At 44.4% G+C, this 19,952-nt stretch overlaps 1 protein-coding gene across 6 annotated transcripts in view; it reads left to right on the top strand.

The window, feature by feature from the left end:
* The window catches only part of LSAMP (limbic system associated membrane protein), an 879,557-nt gene that overhangs the window by 534,067 nt on the left and 325,538 nt on the right, over nt 1-19,952 (top strand). For all 6 annotated transcript variants that reach the window (XM_069202657.1, XM_069202656.1, XM_069202658.1 and 3 more), the window contains exon 3: nt 10,194-10,319. In XM_069202657.1, coding sequence (XP_069058758.1) covers nt 10,194-10,319 — 126 coding nt within the window. The remainder of the gene's footprint in view (nt 1-10,193; nt 10,320-19,952) is intronic.

Raw genomic sequence — 19,952 nt, 5'->3', positions numbered from 1 at the left:
ACTCGTGTTTATTTCTAGCGCTAAACGTTTCAATTGGAAAAAATGAGCGGCAGGAGATGGGGTCGTGGCTCGAAGTAAGGCGAGAGCCGCGCATCTGCCGCGTGAAAACGATGAGAGGAAGAGTCGGCCTGAGCCGTACTGCAGCACCAGCTGTGCGCCACCAGGAGGCGCTCTGTAATGACTCTATGTCCCCCTGGGAGTCCTGATTGTTTGGTGTCGTAGCGCATGTACATCACCTGTTCCCTTCTACATACAGGTAGAATGGTGGATTGTGTGATGTCATAGTACGAGACCGGGGCACCTGCAATGTCTCACGGTCCCCTTGACTTGGGGATTGTTTTACGTCACAACGTATGTAAATCACCTGTGTACAGACGGAATGAATGACTTCGTAGTATAAGTAGTAGCGTAACAATAGCCCCCAAAGGGCCCCCGGTGCGGAAGCGAGCCCCGGGGGTGTTGGGGGCTTCTTGCTCTGTTTTTACAAGCAGCCCCCTCGCGTTTCGTTACGCCACTGATTACGCCACTGAGTATAAGTGAGGGGCACCTGCAGTCTCTTAATTTCCTCTTTTGAGTGCATGATTGTTTGATGTCATAGTGTGTGTGATCACATGTCCCCCTCTACATACACCTAATAGTAGGTTGTGGCGTCATAGTACAAGTGAGGTACACCTGCAGTGTTCACGGTTCCTTGTGCGTGCGCGATTGTTTGACGCCATAGCGCATGTACATCACCTGTGCCTCTCTACATACAGGTAGAATGATGGACTGTGTGATGTCATAGTACAAGACAGGATCACCTGCAATGTCTCACGGACACCTTGACGTGGCGTTTGTTTGACGTCACTTCGTATGTAAGTCACCTGTCTACAGGCGGAATGGTGGAATGTGTGACTTCATAGTACAAGCAGTGGCGTAACAATAGCCCTCACTGGCCCCGCGGGGCGGGGACGAGCTCTTAGGGGCCCACTCCTGTTCTGTGCACGGCCCCCTCGTCTAAGATCTTCTGACTGGGTCCGGAGCGTGGGGGGCTCACTCCATGTATTTTGCAAGAGGCCCCCCTCGCGTATCGTTACGGCACTGAGTATAAGTGAGGGGCACCTGCAGTCTCTTAATGTCCTCTTTTGAGTACGTGATTGTTTGATGCCATAGTGTATGTCATCACATGTGCCCCTCTACATACAGGTAGAATGATGGGTTGTGTGGCGTCATAGTGCAAGTGAGGTACACCTGCAGTGTCTCACGGTCCCTTGTGCGTGTGCGATTGTTTGACGTCATAGCGCATGTAAGTCATCTGTGCACCTCAGTATACAGGTTGAATGATCCATTGTGTGACGTCATAGTGCGAGGCACCCGCACTTGTTAATGTCCAATTATAGTAACAGAATTTCCGAAGCTTCTACAAGTAACCATACGTCTTTAAATGTTATTTTACTAAGGGTTAGAGCTGGATAAACTGAGAGTATACGGCCTTTAAATGCATCTATTCAGAGACAGAAACCAACTCGATCAGCAGTTTTCGAAACTCAGGCCTTCACTGGCCAGGTATAGTCCTTTCCTTGGCTGTAAGACCGGAACGTCTAGTCAACAGGTTAAGTAATGTCAAGAGAACATAGCATTTACGGGTTACAAAATGTACGTGTTACTCATGACAATTTGTATTGGTTAAAAAGCCACTTATACAGTAGTTAGAATGATGAAATGTGTGTTGTTGTAGTGCAATTGCTATTCGATCAGAATGCTAGAGTGAATGATGTCATAATACATGTCAGGTTTACCTGTGTCAGTCAGCAGGCAGTTCTAATGTGACATTTTGTGCTGTCATAACACAAACTAGGGTGGCTTGTAGATTATCCGTTGACATCAGTGACACCACAGTCCAGGTCAGGCTCCCCGTACCCTTCTCCATGCAGTTCTCATGTTTGACCATGTGATGAACTACATGTCAAACTACTATGTTCCCATACCTGTGTAGTTAGCATGTAATATCCCTCTGTGTCCTAGCACACGTGACGCTCCTGTGACCTTCATTCATTTGGTATATTTGATTGTGTGATATCGATACACGTGTAACTCCTCCGTACCCTTATCTGTTATCTGTAAGTTAGAATGTTGTATTCACAATATCACACCGCGATTGTTGCTAATCAGTGCCCTTCTTCAGGCAGTTACAATATTTCCTTCACGTCACACACGTGTGATGTTCTCCTCTGCTACTCTTCACACAGGTACAACATGAGATGGTGTGATATCACAGTACAAGTGCATGTTCTCACTACCCTTCTGCATCCACATAGAATGTTAGGTTGTGTGATGTCATATTACACGCGAAGCTACTCTCTACACTTTCCCATGGATTTTGAGTCTTTTGTGAAGTGATGTCACAGTCATAATGCAAACATGGCTCCTCTATACCTTCAGCATACAATTATAATTTTCTTTTTTCAAAAAATCCATTTCAGGTGTAGCTGTGCCTCCTTCTATACATTTAGAGCGTTTGATTGTTCGGCATCATAATATAGGTTAGGCTCCTCTGTTTGAGTTTGTGATGTCATAATTCATGCGAGGTTCCTCTGATTGTGTTAAATGTTTGAAGGTGGGATTTCACAATGAGCTAAAATCTGTTGCAATCTATATAAACTTTTAAAACTTTAAATCCTGTAATGTCCTGATAGACACAGTTAAGATGTGCTGATGTTGCAATGCAAGTCAGGTTCCCCGGTCCTCTTCTCCATAACACTAAAATATTTGAATGTATGATTTCGTAATGCTAGGTAAATTTCCTTGTATAATAAGACTGTTTGGTTGTGTGATGTCATCATGAGACCATGTAACTTCCTTACGGCAAACATTGACAACTCAGTAAGCCTGTGTCGGAAATAAACAAAGGCCTTGTGTCAATACGGTCCATTCCATAAATCTTCAACCTCTACCATTCTACTGCAGGCAACGCATTCTGCCCCTGTCTTTTTTATGCCACCATCTTGTAAGAATTGTTTGTTTGTGCATCACCCGCAATACTGTGGCTTTTAGAGTGGAAAATTGAGTGCGAGGGATTCGCAAAGCAGGTATGTAACATTCAGGGAAAAGTGAGGTCGAATTTCGCTCAACTTATTCACACAATGAATCACAATTAGAATTGAGCTTTGGACACCATTGCTGATTTCCCCAGAGCTGGGCCACCACTGCTCAAGTCTGTACGTATACATTTCTATATAAGCTTAACCTTGGCCCTTATACCAATGCTGGGTTCGAGGCTCGTGGGACACATTTGTCGCAGAAGCAGTGCAGGCCGCCGCAGTAATGGTGGGATAATGAAACAGCGCTATTGAAGTCAGGTCACAGTCGCACTCCACGATTCATTTTCTAAAGCGCCTTTACACTGGGGAGGGGCCTCAGACCGGATCACTGTACAGACTTACGGTTAATGTATACAAAATTTGTGACTTGTTTTTTTCACCGCACCTTCTGAACAAACAGTTGCCAAAGAGCATGCAAAGGATTTTGTGAGGCTTTAGCAACTGGATGGAGGCTCCTGGTCCCCTTCTAAGAGGCAACTTATAGTTCTAAAGACCCCCCCCACACACACACACACATACCATACTTGTTTGTAGCAGCCAATAGGAAAGCGCTCTTCCTGAGAAAAACATTTGGTGACACAAATAATTGTTGGAAAGGGTGAGCATGCAGAGGCACTGTCCACCTATAGACATCTCCACCAACTCATATCTTTACACATATTGGGTAACATTTAATGCATTTAATGCACTCAACATGTTTAGAAATGTAGAGATATATATGATAAGGTTGTTTTGACATTCCACCAAATATTTGAAATAATCCATACATTACAGGAACCTGTGAGATAATAACGTTATTGTTCTTGAATACTTAATACCTCCCTCAAACAAGTATTTGGGGCCACTCCTGGCTAATCACAACTAAACAGTTCAAGAGTTTCTTCCCCATCATGTGGCCCATAAGATAAAACACCAGAGAGCCAGACAAAGTGCTCTGTGTCCCTAAAAGATGCGAATAACACAGACACAACTATTCATCCTCAACACCCACAAACTGCAATTTTCAAAAGCAAGATGGAGGTAATGAAGTGCAAGTACCTAAGAAACCCACCAGCTCAAACAAACTAAGAGAAATAAAACGCATTATTCTTCGACTGATGCCTTAAGAATCCACATGCACAAACGCAGATTCTGCAATAGAGGATAAGAAAGGCAAAGCACTACATATATTTGTAAGGCTCAGTGTAGTGTATTTCAAACATTTCAGTAAAACTTCTATGGAAAAAAAGAAACATAACAGGTTTAGTATGGAAAACAACAGTTGTTGCTTAATGCAGATGGCATGAATTTACCAAACATACTTATTTACCCTAAGCCAGCGGATTTAGGGAAAGTGTCAGTAAAGTTTAGGCCCAAAGATGAGGAGAAGCAAGGTTGGGTGGAATTTCAGGAACCCTTCTGTAAACCTATAGTGCCTGCTTTAGTAATAGCAACCAAAGAGTATTACAATAAGTGCCTCGGGGACACATGGGTGTTTGCACACACTTCTTTGGCCCCTAGGATACTTTGAAGTAATAGAAGGGGAAACCAGTGATTAATTTGTAAACAAAAACATGCCGGTGCCCAAAGCTCTCCTCTGAAACTCAGGACTCCTGCAATTAAAGGTGCGAGGCAGCATAATCCTGGAGCCATTGCGGGCCTCTTTAATCCATTTACAGGCGCTCTCTGCCCCTTCAGCTCAGTCTTGCAGCTTTCTGTTGTCTCCCTTTGTGACGCTTTTTCGTTTTTCTCTTCCTCCGTCTTTCTCATGTGTCTTTTGCTCAAAGTGCTGGCCCTAAAATATAAGTGCTGGTGCCCCGCACCAGAAACCACCAGCCCAAATTAAGCACCGTTGGAGACATAGATTCTTGTGCGTTCCCTTCTGTAACGCGGATGATGCTGGTACACATTTGCAACAATGAGCTCTCGAGAGGGGGCTCCCTTATTTGCATGATTGCGTGGCCCTATGAAATGAGGAAACACTTTGACTCTGTGCCTGCAGTGCATGGCAGATAAGGATGCAGAGGCAAGAGACCGTCAGAAGGTGCACCAACTGTGTGCCACAAAAGTGGTCCCAAAGATGCCACACAGTGGGAAATAAGGGTGCCCCTTGAAATGGGGCCAAGGGGTCCCAGGGATCCCCTACACATCCCTCTGTATGATCTCTTACCCCCTTTGAAACACAGGCCGGTTCCTACCTCCACAGTGAATGGTGGTCCTACAGCTTTAAACAGCCTGTCGTCATTTCACTAATACACAACCCAGTGCAAGCGTGAGTTCACTCTTGCACTAGGAATAGACATAAAAGTGTGACAGAGTTCACTGATCCACTCTTCGTGCACCCATTAGCACCACGGCCTGGACTGGGCACTGTCCCCTAGTTGCAGTACACACGCTGGTTCCCTAATCATGGTCACAGGCTCCCCCATCTTTAAAACCAGAAAGTGAAGTTTGGAATCAAATAAGTGTCAGGATGGGAGTTAGAGGAGAACCTTGTATATGAGGAAACGTGGACCGAAGATTAACAGAAATAATTTGTTGGAATGGATGGAAAGAGGAGCACTATTCTTGTAACAACCATGGAACGAGGAGTGGTTTCTTTAAAATACTGCAAAAGAAATATAGTTTGCCATAACCACAGAAGAAAATGTATGAACCATTCAAAGATAATTTGTAAAATCTGGGACATTCAGCAGAACAATTGCCCCAGGAGCTGGCTGGATGTAGAAAAGTTAGAGCACTGTCAGAAGAACTCAATAACATTGGCAAAGAAGACTCTCCAAGACATGGATCGTCTGGGTAAAGTAAAATAAAAAAGTTAGGAACTGTAGGCAGTGTAAGAAAGTTTTTGTGATGCAAAAAACTGTTTGTATTACTAATAGTTGGTAAGATGGTGCTCCAGCATTGTTCACATCTGTCAGTAGTGAATGTGGAACAATGTTTGAAAGACACACACAGTCAGGCTTTATTGGAATGAATATCATTTAAAGTTAGAGATTCCTTGGACACATTTGAGGCGCTGTGCATGCTGTTTCTAGAGACTTAAAGTTAATGTTCTTTTATGATTTAACTTAATATCTATGATTATCTGTTACAGTGTGAAACATTTGAGAAGTTTCCCATGTCTAAATTTATATGGACATGTAAATTATATTTTTTGTGAAAACCTGTTTATATTTATACAATTTGTACAACACCACTGTAATGATTAAAATATTAATTAAAAATGAAAATACCCGCTACTACTTTTTTTTCAAAAAGGAATAACACCTTCCCAGGTTATCGAAGAGTGGTTTGGGTAGGAGACAAGAAGTTGGCATGATGAAGTGCTCACAAGATGGAATTCAGGGGAGGCGGTGATGAGTTTGAGACTCATGTCAGGCCTTATGCTTTACACCAGTGGTTCCCAACCTGTGGTCCGGGGACCCCTGGGGGTCCTCAAAGCCTCCTCACGGGTTCCGCGACTGTTTAGAAAATTAAATAATATTAATAGATTCAGTCCCCAACTTTCAGTAATGACTTAGTGGGGGGGTCCCCGGATTCCAATAATGATTCAGTGGGGGTCCCCAGGTTCCAGTAATGAGAAAGTGGGGGTCAACAGAAGTCAAAAGGTGGGAAATCACTGTTCATCACCGTTCCCACCCACAAAGGCCTGTCACACAATTATGTCACTTCCTGCTGCGACTAGAAATTAGTCCTGGGTGGTCGGTAGCAGCTAGAAGTGACTTGTGCATTAATCTTCGTGCAGACGTCCAGTGTCCTCTGACAGTGATGTGAACCCCCACCCCCCCAAAACCTATCACTGAGGCGCACCACAGTGAGAAAACAATAGCAAGATATTTTATTATAAAATTAAAAGGAAAGCTGTTTAAACTAAAATATAAAGGTGCAGGAAAAGTTAACTAAACATGAAATGATCACCCCCTTGACTTGAATAACCTTGATAGTAAAAAAAAAACCAGAAGAATAAATTCCAACTGGGGTGCTAAAATACACTATGAGAATATAAAACTGTGCATCAGTGAATGAACTATAGCAGATGTTTTAGAGATGTTGCTTGGTTTCTCAAAGGATAATTTCTGGAAAAGTTGAAAAGGTCTAATGATTCAAGTCATTTCCTACCAAAGGATTTATTTATCCTTCAATATACCTTTAGAGCTGTCCTTACCGAGAGGAGACCACTGGCACAGTAGATATGGGAAGCGGAAGTGAGTTAGAGCTCCTTAAAGTTTCTGGACACCAGGGGCTGTATTACATATACGGTGCACTTTCCCTGTTAGCTCCTGGCAACAGGTAAATAGGTGCGCCGGATGTAATCAGGGAAAGTGCATCCTATTACCATGAATGCGCTGCCCCTCAAGGCACCCACAAACTCGTACTGGCCTGGCGGCAGAGCATTCAAGTGAAATATGGAGCGTCTGCTTCCTCACCGCTCTGTGTTTCTGGCAGGCAAGTAAGTGTGAATAAGTGATAGTGAGTGAAACCGCAAACGAGGATGAGTTAGTCATAATAAGCAAGAGGGACAATGAGACTGACTGAAAGTGTGAGTGAGTGCAAGTGAGTGAGAAGGAGTGAGTGATTAAGAATCAGCACATGTGAGTGAATGTACGTGAGCATGAGTGAGAGTGAGCGAGTGAGTGACGGGAAAGTGATTGAGAATCAGTGAGTGTGTTTTTGTATGTTACCCTTTTCTGCTGCCTGTGCTTGGAAGTCTGCCACTGACCCTTCCATACTGGAGGTAATAGTTGGCATATGTGGTACCCAAGGGAAAATGCTAGAGCTGACTTATGAGAAGAAATTCTTGACATATGGGATATCTATGGCAAAATCCTGCTGGTGGCACGCTAGAAGGTATTCTTGGCATATGAAACACTAGTGGCAAAATGTTTGCCCTTGTGTTTTGGAGGTAATTCTTGGTATATGGGTGCCCACAGCAAAATGCTGGAGCTGGCATACTGGAAGTAATTCTGGTACACTAGACTATACCCTTGGCACATGAAACACCCATGGCATAATGCTGGCATACTTAAGATAAATCTTGGCATAAGGGATGACAACCATGGCATATGGGTAAAGCAGGCTGCAATTATGACTAAATCCATTCTAGAGATAATTTTAACATATGGGTCATCCATGGTATATGAATGCATCAATAGTAAAATACTGGTGTTGGTGTATTGTATATAAACTTGGCATACGAGTGCACCGTTTTCCAATGACAAAATACTGGGTGTAGCATAATGGCGTTAAATACTGCCATATGGGTCCCCACTGCATATGCTGAAAAAATGTAGTCAAATCCTATGGACTATCGGGCTACACTGGCTTGGCACACCAGTGGTTTTTGAGCCAATTTATGTGAAAATTATGCTTTAAAATGACCTATTTGACCCAAATGTGTGCATTTTTTCTCACAGGGGAGAAATGCCCCGGAGACTTGCCAAAAGAAGTCAGACTCACTCACTTTTACACTCCTAAATCACATCACAGCACAGCTATATTAAACTTACAGTGTATGGTACAGAGCATTACAATATGAAAGTTGAGTGTAAGCCTTCTTACAGCAGAGGGTAGGTAAAGGTGCAGGGGCGCTGGAAGGGATAAGAGCTTGTTTAAACCCCTGGGCAAAGTGGAGTGGATCATCTTCCTGTTGCAAAGTTCTTTTGTGCTGGGTTTTTGTCCTAATGTTTGCTCCCAGTTCGTAGAACTCTGAAATAAATGAAGAACAATACATGTAAATGTGATTTATGCCCAATTTGTTTAATTCTATTTTTCCACTTGCACTTGTCAGCTAACAGCAATGTCATTGTGAGTGTTTTGGGGTTAACAGTACAGAAAAATCTTGAACTTTATTACCCATTTCCTTCTAATTCAAGCTTGCATGATAAAAAACAAAGAGCATCATTTACAAGGCCTTTGTGCCACTGTTGCGTCATTTTGTTTTGATGCAATAGTGGTGTTAGCAGTGCTCTACACTGTTTCACATTTACAAGCTGACGCATTGGGCCCGTTGCGTCACTTTGTAAAGCCTCGCATCACATTATACCTGCACCAGGTGTAATGTATGTGAGGTAGGGGTTCCCACGGGGAAAGCTACGCAGAAGTGACGCAGTGAAATTTACAACATTTCACTACATCATTCTGAGACTTCAATGTGTCAGAATTTTACGGCCTAGTCAAAGCAGGCATAAAACTGACACAGGGCTTTTCTCAATGGAGGTCTCCTCGCATTGCTGGAGTAGCATAATTTTTGACACTAGTCCAGCAATGCACAAGCTTAATTCCACACATGCGTCTGAATTTCTGACGCATCTGTGAAAACGTGTGCCGTGGAGCTCTGTATTGTAAATACAGCGCATCTATGGCATCATTAGGGGGTCATAGGGCAGCGCAAGAAATCTTACACTTCGGAGCCAATGCGTCAGATTCTTGTAAATGAGGCCTAAAGTTTCAAGAACAGGCTCACACAAAAACCTCAAAATCCTTAAGATAGCGCTATGCAAAGTGGAACAGAGTCAAAGGCAAGGGTAGGCAGAGAGGAAAGAGGTGAGGTATAGAAATAAAAGTGAGACAGAGAGTAAGTTCACTTTTCCAGGGGTCCTTGGAAGGTGGACCATGCCTTTAAACATCTCTAGCTAAGCTGCTGCAAAGTGTTGAACATAACGCCCCAACACATTTCTTCTCTCGACCTACAGGGGAACTACATTTAAAATGACACAAATACAGTTTGCATCTATTTTTGCACTGTAGGCACAGTTCAAATGACCTCGTAGATGTGGGAAGTGGGCTGGAATTTCGAGCAGTCTGGCACTGCCAATTGTGTCAGCTTCAAGGGGCAGGTGTGTGGGCCCAGCCAGGGACCAGGGGACACAAAATTGCTTGCACATTGGTCCTTTCAAGATGGCCCATGTGGCAGTGCCAGAGTGCCCAAGTTTACAGTCCTGAACTGATGTGGGTTACGTGGTCTGGGGACTGAGTATGACTGAGTATGGCGAGTCTTTTTTAGAAAGTATTTAGTCCCAGTTAGGGTTGTTGCCCAAAGATAATATCTGTTCAGCCTAGTTGCAGCACTTCTGCATGACTTGCTGTTTCTCTTGTAGAGTTGTCTGACCTGGTTTGTTTCTCTCTTGGCAGTGCCACCAAAGATCTCCAACATCTCCTCGGACATCACTGTGAACGAAGGCAGCAATGTGACCCTGGTGTGCATGGCCAACGGGCGCCCTGAGCCAGTCATCACCTGGAGACACCTGACTCCAAAAGGTATGGTCACTATTCCGGTCAAAGACTTGTCTGTAGCTCAGCAGCTGTGGTTGTGTCTGTTCCGTGGTGCAATGTTTCCAGTCAACAGGTATTCTTCGAAATGTTTGTCCAAATAAGTCATGCAATTGGGTTTCTTGTACTCGTGCACATTTTCACCTTCATCATTGTGGTGAACTTTGTAACCACTTAACTTTTTACTTGTCACAAAAAACATAAATAATTAATCCCGGTTTTGTGAAGCTAGGCCAATCACCACTGGGGGTCTCACGGTGCTGAATTGTAGGCAGGGGGAGATTATGTGATTTTCGCAGAATCACAGGATGTTGAGCCGATGCCAAGACTCGAACCTGGTTCCCTCGGCTCCGAAGTTGGCAGCTCAGGCTACTACACCACACCCTCTCAAAAGGTGTGTGTCAATGCTATGGAAATAGAAAGAGGACAACATGCTTGCCCAGCAAGCAAAAGCCTACTTACCACTTTTCTCTTTTGTGTGGACCAGCAAAATATATTTAAAGGAAGGCAGAGACTCAGACAGCAAGCTGCAGGCATTTTTCAGCTAAACACCCCCATTAAAGGGAACAGTGTATCCGAGAATGCCGACGGTGCAGTCAAAAGAAGTAGTAAAAATACACACCGCGCATACCCCACCTCCTGTAAGTGCAGTTGCATCAGCCTGTAGGACCCACTGGCAAAGTGCTGCAGCTGGGGAATTTGCGCTCTCACATTAATGCCACATTTTAATGCATTAATATTTGATGCTGGTGAAAGGCAGAACAAATCACTGATGATCACACCTTGGAGCAGGCAATTAAGCAAACGAAAGACAAAGTAGGCCAGAGCTCTACAGAAGGTGGGTTAGGCTGAGGGCAAGTGAAGGGTTTACAGGGAGGAGAGAATCTGCAGCTCTCGGGAAAGATGGGGAAGAAGGACATTTTAGAGCAGTGGTTCCCAACCTTTTGAATTCTGTGGACCCCACTTCATCATTACTGGAGCCCGGGTACCCCCACTGAATCATTATTGGAATCCGGGGACCCCCCACGGAGTCATTACTGAAAACTGGGGACCAAATCTGTTAATATTATTTCATTTTCTGAGCAGTCACGGACCCCCTGAGGAGGCTTCACGGACCCCCAGGGGTCCCCGGACCAGAGGTTGGGAACCACTGCTTTAGAGGGTGGCTTATGTTTACATGGGTCAGTCCAACAATCCAGCCATCTATGCAAGTCCCTTCCCACCCCTTTTCCTTTTCCTTTTCCCTTTCCCATTCCTCTTTCCCTTTTCCCTTACCCTTTTCCCTTTCCTTTTCCCATTCCCCTTTTCCATTTCCTTTTCCTTTTTCCCTTTTCCCTTTCCCTTCCCTTTCCCTTCAATCTTCCCATTCGGACTCACTCTTCCTCCATCAAAGTCATGCATTCCTGACACACTTTTTTCATTCCTCTCTCGCTTTCTTCACCACTGCCTCCCTCCACCTACTCTTCCTTTCACCTGCCTTACTCCTTCTTCCCATTCCTAACCCCTTCGCCCCATGACCACTAGTTTCCTTTCCCCTGTTCTTCTTTCCTTGCTTCCCTGCTGCTTACCTTCTCTATTTATTAATGTTGCAGTCCCAGCGCATGAAGAAAAGCCCTGTACAAAAGAATTATTTTGGTACGTGGTACAATCATATATGGTTTTGCTGACATATACCAAAAACTGTGCTCACCCCACCCCCTCTCCTTCCATCTTTCCCTTCATCCTCTATCCTTTCTTTTTCTTCCCCTGGGTTTGTGCCTGCTTCATATATTCTATCACCTTATCCACAAGACCATAGAAGGCAATTTGAGGCCATTTAATTGAAAGTATAGTGGGGTTTTCAACCAGAGCAGGGAAGAAATAGGATTGAACCGGCTCAGGTAAAGGGCAGATTTCTACATGATTTGCAGAAGGGGCCACTGACCACTTCTCTGGTGTGGGAGGTCGATCCAGGGCAGCTGATCCGTGATTGGCCACTTACACGCTGTTGAGACCTTATTCTTGGTCCAGAAACACTAGAAAGCTATTCCGGTGCCTCAGTCGCATCGAGGTCCTCGGGAGCACTCATCTGGTGAATTAAATGCTCCTGAGTATCGTTGGGAGCAGAAGAAAGTGCTAGAATATGTAATAGGGTTATGATTTTTGATGAGGAACTCATGCAGCCTAAGTGAATAATTTATCATCCCTCGCTTCACTGAAAGTCGCTGGTAATTGGAGAGACCCCCGCGGGGGCAACCATGTTTAAACCACAGTGTCGCTGCTTATGTTGGAGGTCCGCCCACAGGTGAGAGCACTGTAGCTTACCAGAGAGAAGAGCAAGCAGTGCTTAATTTGTGCCAGTGTTTGCGGGTGCTCTGCAAGCAGCACTTCATTCTTAACACCTGCACGTTTTTATGACAATCCTCCACACGTTGGCGGTGTCTGCCGATATTTAGCAGAACACCCTAAAAAATAATAAGAGCAGCAGGTCTTGGCTATTAATAAAGGCATTTGGCAGCACTGGCACAGGCAGTGAGTGGTGCAAGCCCTGGGGGCCTCCCAAGCGATACCGTGGACCCTGGCACTTATAGTTTTGCAAATTAAGCCCTGAAACGATATGTTTACCCCACTAACTCCATGCCTACTGGAGCCCACATCTTTGCTAGCAGTCCTCTCAAGACATTGTGGGCCTGATTACAACTTTGGAGGAGGTGTTAATCCGTCCCAAAAGTGACGGATATACCACCAGCCGTATTATGAGTTCCATAGGATATAATGGACTCGTAATACGGCTGGTGGGATATCCGTCACTTTTGGGACGGATTAACACCTTCCTCCAAAGTTGTAATCAGACCCTGAATGTGTGGGATGAGGAGCTTGTTTGAGAAAGTGAGGGCACTGAGTGAGTCTCAAATATTCTTTATCTCTCTCAGAGCTTGCTGACTTACCTCCTAAAAGAATAATAGAGAAAAAGATTCCTTCCCGCTTATCTTCAAAACCGATTGGTGATATATAGTAGTTACCGGTCATGATATCCGAGTGAACGCCTCTTATAAAAAGGTGTTGCCACACACATGGTAAAATATTTACAGGTCAAGGATGGATTGCTTCCGTCTGCGCTGGTACTTCTCTATAGCCTCCTGGATAGGGATTATGACACCGACACTGGCTAATATCTCTAGGTACAGTTCTCCAGTAGGTCCCTTAATTGAAGTCTTCAATCTTTTCCAAGTTTCAATGAGAATTTGCTTACAAGATCATCCTTCTCTAACTGGCAAAGTCTTTCTTGTAAATTCCAAAAACATATATCAGAGTTCTCCAGAGTTCCATCTTGTGTAAATGTCAATCAAGGTTCTGTCCATGATATGGACCTGCCTTAGCCGCGAAACTGGTTCACCTGCTCATCAAAGAGCTTACTTCGTCTTCTGTATAATAATACCACTAGATCCGGCATCATTATTCAGAAGGTGAATCGTACTAGATTCCTGCCTCTCCTCCAAGCTGTGGCTCTCTCTCTTCTTCCATTAAATGGTTCCAATCATCCATCTATGAATGGAAACAGAGTGTGAGACTATAAGACCAAACCCAGGCTCCTGGCACAGTGATCCGCAGTGTCACTAGGGGATTACCTCTACTCATCCCGATATTCATTTCTTTTATGAATTCTCCTGGGGAAATCTTCTCAGACTACAAACCAAACTTTTGCACACATTCTGACAAATGTGTCTGCTACCTCGAAATCTAGTTTCCATTATCTCAACTGAACTGGAAGAAATTGAATCATAAATGAGTAGAACAGTGTTGAATTGAACAGTTTGGTACGATGTCCCAAACTTTGCCTAGAAAAGATGACTCTCTCTGTCTTACTTTAGCTTCTTTGGAGAGCCATTCACATCCTTGAAAAACTTCAAAAATCTGCAAGTAAGTTGGGATGCTGATCTTAGGCTGACTTCACAAACAGGGACAGTGGTCCTGACCTTCAGCTTCAAGCTACAGCATCTATGTAGAAAGCTGCCCTTTTTACACTAATAACGAACGTCTGGATTATTTACTGTTTGTTAGGTTCCACCCGCTATTTGTTTGCATTGTAGGTAAAGGAAGACTAGATTCATGCCAGCTTTTAATGACAACCATTGGCTACGTGCAGATAAGTTCCATTCAAATTCAGTAAATACAGTTTTATGTTATTGGGTTAGCCTGATTGTCTGACATGGATCTGGTTCACCTGAACCTACGCTGGCCAACCATGGACTACACCAATGACCCATATGTGGACCCACCGACATAGCGAATCAGATGCTTCAACAAACACAAATTTCCAAAGGTCAGATCTGGTTGAGTTTACGAAACAATGGTCTCAAGAGGAGCCTCCAGTGGATACTTTGCCCGGGTCACCTTCAAAACGCACTGCCTGACAGTCCCCTGAGTAGAACACACTTTTGCCTCCATCAAAAAACATCTTGCTGGTTTCCTCAACTGACTTCAACCTTTTACCGGGGCCCACAGCAGATACAATGTCCAAGGTGTTACTGTTGACCACCTCTGAAATAACTTTTCTTTGAAAATCCGCAGTGTCCCTGAACTAAGGCTACCTATTCTAAACCCTTGTCTCTTTAGGAAGATCCCACTCTATGCAGAAGCTCTCTCGTTTTCAAGGTCCGCACGTGAAAAGCTCATCCAGTCCAAGTTTTTTCTATGCATTCTTGGGGGCATATTTATGAGCCCCATGCACCACTAGAGGGGCACATTTTTTTACGCTCTGGCAGTGCAGACTACATAATCATACCTATGAGGCCATGCAAAGCCACTTTGCGTGGCTCTGCATGGCCTTATAGATCTGGAGTAAGGCAAGGCAGTGCAGGTCGCTGTGTTGTCTTACTCTGCATCAGGGAAGCGTTCCATGGGCGTTGCGGTGGGTTTTCCCACGCAACACCCATGGATTTTGACGCTGCCCCAGATTTACAAAATCACGTAGACCAGGGGAAGCACCAAAACCTTACACCTTCTGAGGTAAGGTGTAACAAGGAGATTTTTTTTTATTTCTCCTAGTTTTTCCTCTTTCCATGCGCGCTGTATTCTGCAGCACACTTAGAAAGAGAAAAATGCCTCTCTGGATTGCTTTTGTGCAGGGAAGTCCACCTTCCTGCACAAAAACAATCCTGACTACAACGCAGACACCCTTGCACCACGGTGCAGTGGTGGATGTAAAATATACCTACAACTGTCCCCACTTAAAAAAATACATATACTAATTCTAGTATTAATTATGGTACCCTATCATCTGTTGTACAGGTGTCCAGGAGCCATTATGTATCCTGAAAATGTAACATGGCGCCGGCCCTGTGTTGTACACCCCAGGGCGTCCAAATACTCAATAAATGTCCCAAAGGAGATGGTGGAGAATCAGAAGTGGTGGGTCTTCACCATATGGTGGAACGCCTGTAGGCTTGGGGTAGTTACGTGTTGTGGCATGTATATAGAATGTTATTCCTCGTCATCTATTAGCCTTACTGATTAATGCTCAAGCTGGTAGCTTCCTTAAGCGTGAGATTCTTGGACTCACAATATACCCTTAATATGTTCTTGAGATACTTTGTGGCTTTGCCAAAGATGGAATTACTCAGGGTCTTGCTGGTCATCAACTAGCCCACGTACTACGAGGAAAATAAAACTACAATGGAGACCATTAATTTTACTGAGCGATAGAGTACAAACTATAGGCCAACCAAACATTGCCCATAAGAATCGGGGTATACAGACTTCATAGTCCAAGAACTGGACACGATTTTTGACCACGTTGCTTCCTTGAAGATGAAATGGCTTCCTCCTGATTATTAAGCTAACCCCATAGTCTTAAGCCCTTACTATGTCTTAGACATGCCAAGGAAAGAAGAGGAAGTATAAAGCGCTTTGACACTTTAAAGTGCAGACTAATTAGACTAGTTTCCATAGTAAACCTGTTTTGTAGGCTTTACAGTTTTGTATACCAGATTTGTACATGATCATTCATGATTGTGGGTGGAATATCAAAACATCCTGATCATTTTCAGCAGTAATTGAAGGCCCAAGGGCCGAAACGTCGACCTTTCCATTGATTATTTACCATACTAATCAAAATGTTGACCTATTAGTTGGCAATTGACTGTACACACCGTAAAGCAATCTGTTTCTCAGCTGTTAAATAAATAGCTGATTCAAGAATATTTATTTGTGATACATGCATTTTATGTATTAATATGATTGCTTATGTAATTTTCTGCCACTTTTATAGACACTTCTTTTCAGCATAACTTTGATACTTCTTATGTGTATTTGAAAAGATGAAAATAAATGATAAAATATTTTTAGAGCACTAGTTGCGTTTCTTAAAAAAGATTGGGACCATTCATCTTTTGAAAAACGCTATTTACATTCAATGGGTATTTTATATTTGTAATTATACTGTTAAAAAGTGAAGCAAAAAGCCCCAAATCTATTTGTGCAGGATGACCAGTTTGGAGTGAACCATCGATCACTACAGGTTGCAGTCGTATGTTTTTTTTTTTACTGAGGTGTCTGATAAAGTTCATATGGCTAAAGACACTGTAGAGTAGCTGAATATTGTTGAAAAATGTTCTGTATTTTTGGTTCACCACTGTCGAAGGAGGGTGCCAAATAAACTCGTCACCCCTTCAACCACCATGCACCAAGTAGACTGGTGCCCCTACAGCCAAATGACATCACAGTGTGTCCTACACAAGGAAATGAATTACTTAATTAAAGCAATAATTATTTTATGTAACTGTCTCCAACCAGGAGCATAGTCATACTGAAACCAAAGATAAAGTAGACCTTTGAGAACAAGCCCAATGAAAAGTGGTCGCATTTGTTTTCAGTAGAACAAAATTGGGATTCCAAAATTACAGATTAAAAATCAGTACATAAAAAAAGATTAACGAAATAAGACCTTGTGAGGGGATACGTGTAAGCGTAGTATTTGGGAAATATTAAAGCACCCATAAGGAATAGAATAAATAATAGTGATGATGGTCCGAAACTCCAGTTTCTCCACAAGCCATCTCTCTGACCTCATGCCGCCATCCATCCTACGGGTGAGCTTCATTACCATAGGTACCATTCTGGACTATGCGGTGGCTCTTAATGCACAGAGCCAGTCAGGATTGGGGAGTTTCAACCATTTCTCTTGAGGAAAGCTGGTCATGGTCGGACCTACTTTTTACAATTCACTCATTCACTACCGCCCTCACTTATTCTCTCAACCTGCAGATACAATGTCAGCCCAGATCTATACATAAGTCAATTCACTGATGAAATGGCAATAAAATTCAATTCTTTTGGGCTTGTAATTGTTTTTGTTTCACCACCACAGCAGCGTTAGGAGATAGTCCACATAGAGTAATGGGGTCAGGTGAAGTTCTCCCTTTGTTGGACACGGCCAGCCGCCCTGACGCATTGAGGCCAGACAATGAACCGTAGCTTATTAGAGGTTTAATTGCAGAAACCTTGTCTGTAAATTTCCTAGGGCCTGTTTGCCTCATGCACACCTTTGGCTCGTGACACTTTCAGAAAAGGCAGGAGAAACAATGTCTACGTCTTGGGTGGTTGGTGATACGTTGAAGTATCGGACGTGTCATGGCTAATACCAATCGGCATCGCTGCTTCGCAAAACAACTTGCCGAAGTCTAGGAGGGCTGACAGTGACAGTGTGGCTGTAGCAGCAGGTGCTCTGAGATGTTTGACATGCTGAAGATCTGAGCACCGCCACTGGCTGCCACGGCGACAGGAGAGGGGAGGACCTAAAGTCAGAATAAAACCTCAGACACATTTTAATGTAGCACCGTCTTTACCACAGACCTGCCCGCTCACACAGAGGCACTGTGTGTCACACAATATCTGCTCCTTTCACACGCTCACCCAGTGAAGAGCCATTATCCCAAATTATATAAGGAATAAAGTACTCCCTGCCATACATTATAAAGATATTGCAAATGACCAAGGAGGTCCATAACCATATAGAGGAACTAAACCAGCGGTGGCTTCTCTGCTATGGTGGAGGAGCGTCACCCCCTCAGTAGCAGCAGCAGCCGCAAAACATTAAGGGGGTCATTCTGACCCCGGCGGTCTCAGACCGCCGGGCCAGGGTCGGCGGGAGCACCGCCGACAGACCGGCGGTGCCCCGCAGGGCATTCTGACCGCGGCGGTTCGGCCGCAGTCAGACAAGGAAAACCGGCGGTCTCCCGCCGGTTTTCCGCTGCCCTACAGAATCCTCCATGGCTGTGGAGCGCGCTCCGCAGCCATGGGTATTCTGACACCCCCTACCGCAATCCTGTTCCTGGCGGGTCTCCTGCCAGGAACAGGATGGCGGTAGGGGGTGCCACGGGGCCCCCGTAAGAGGGCCCCACAAAGTATTTCAGTGTCTGCTATGCAGACACTGAAATACGCGACGGGTGCCACTGCACCCGTCGCACCTTCCCACTACGCCGGCTCAATTCTGAGCCGGCGTCCTCGTGGGAAGGTTGATTTGCCCTGGGCTGGCGGGCGGCCTTTTGGCGGCCGCCCGCCAGCCCAGGGCAAATCCCAAAATACCCTCAGCGGTCTTTAGACCGCGGAGCGGTATTTTGGTGGGGGAACTTCGGCGGGCGGCCTCCGCCGCCCGCCGAAGTTAGAATCAGGCCCTAAATCTAAAATGATAATAAACTATGTTTATTATTGTTTTATTTTTCTAGGAGGCCGGGCCATGAGGGATGACAGGCAGGGAGGAAGAATGGTGGCACTACTGTGAGTGTGCATGTGGGTTTGGCCAACCGTTTCAGGACGGTCAAACCCACATGCGCACTGAGCTGTCTCCAACCCGAGCTAAGTTTGCCAGGTTGGAGAGAGGATGCACAGGCTCCCAGTCTTTCTGGGAGCGCAAAGTGAGGGTGCTCAGCCAGCAGTCATGAGACCAGCGTTAGGATTGGCAATTTTGAAGCCTGTGCCTGAAGAGCGGCGATGATTCAGGCAAGTTTATTTATTTTTGTTTTGTTCACCCACCCCTGCCGCCAGTCGCGACTGTGTTCCACCCGTCTTCACTAGTTCGTTGTGTGTGTCTGTATTTTGGAGCACAGTCACTGCTACAGATTTTAAAGGCTGTTGGGCTTTTTCTCTTAATTTTTCTTAATTAAAATAAATATTTATGTATATATATACTGGGTGTGTGTTTTCTAGGCATCTTTGTTTTAAAAGCAGTGCCTTGAATAATATGGCAGCATAAATGAGCTATATAAATGTTTTAACTGCTGTGACAATAACAATTGCCATCTTTTTCTAAGTTGTGCTGCTCCGGATTCTGGAATCTCTGCTTGTGTTTCACGAAATAATATAACAGGAACACTGCTTGATCTCGTATCTAGTCGCTGAAAAGAGATGTTATTTATTTCTCAAATCAAGGGTGCTCATTTTATCAAGATGCGAACCTGTGCGTCTTTTGGGTTATACAGTCATTCATCCATAAACGCATTAACCCACTCAGCTGTCTTAGCAGCTCTTATTTAATTCCCCGTTTCGTTCGTTCCCCCGTGGTAGTTTCACTGTCTCAGGCTGGCACGAGCTCACCTTCAAACAGTTAACTCCCGCGCGCTGCCGGCATCTCCTTTTATTTAT

The sequence above is a fragment of the Pleurodeles waltl genome, chromosome 8, assembly GCF_031143425.1.
Source record: "Pleurodeles waltl isolate 20211129_DDA chromosome 8, aPleWal1.hap1.20221129, whole genome shotgun sequence".
Taxonomy (NCBI): domain Eukaryota; kingdom Metazoa; phylum Chordata; class Amphibia; order Caudata; family Salamandridae; genus Pleurodeles; species Pleurodeles waltl.
Note: the sequence above shows the minus strand (reverse complement) of the source record. Positions and strands in the feature narration are given on the sequence as shown.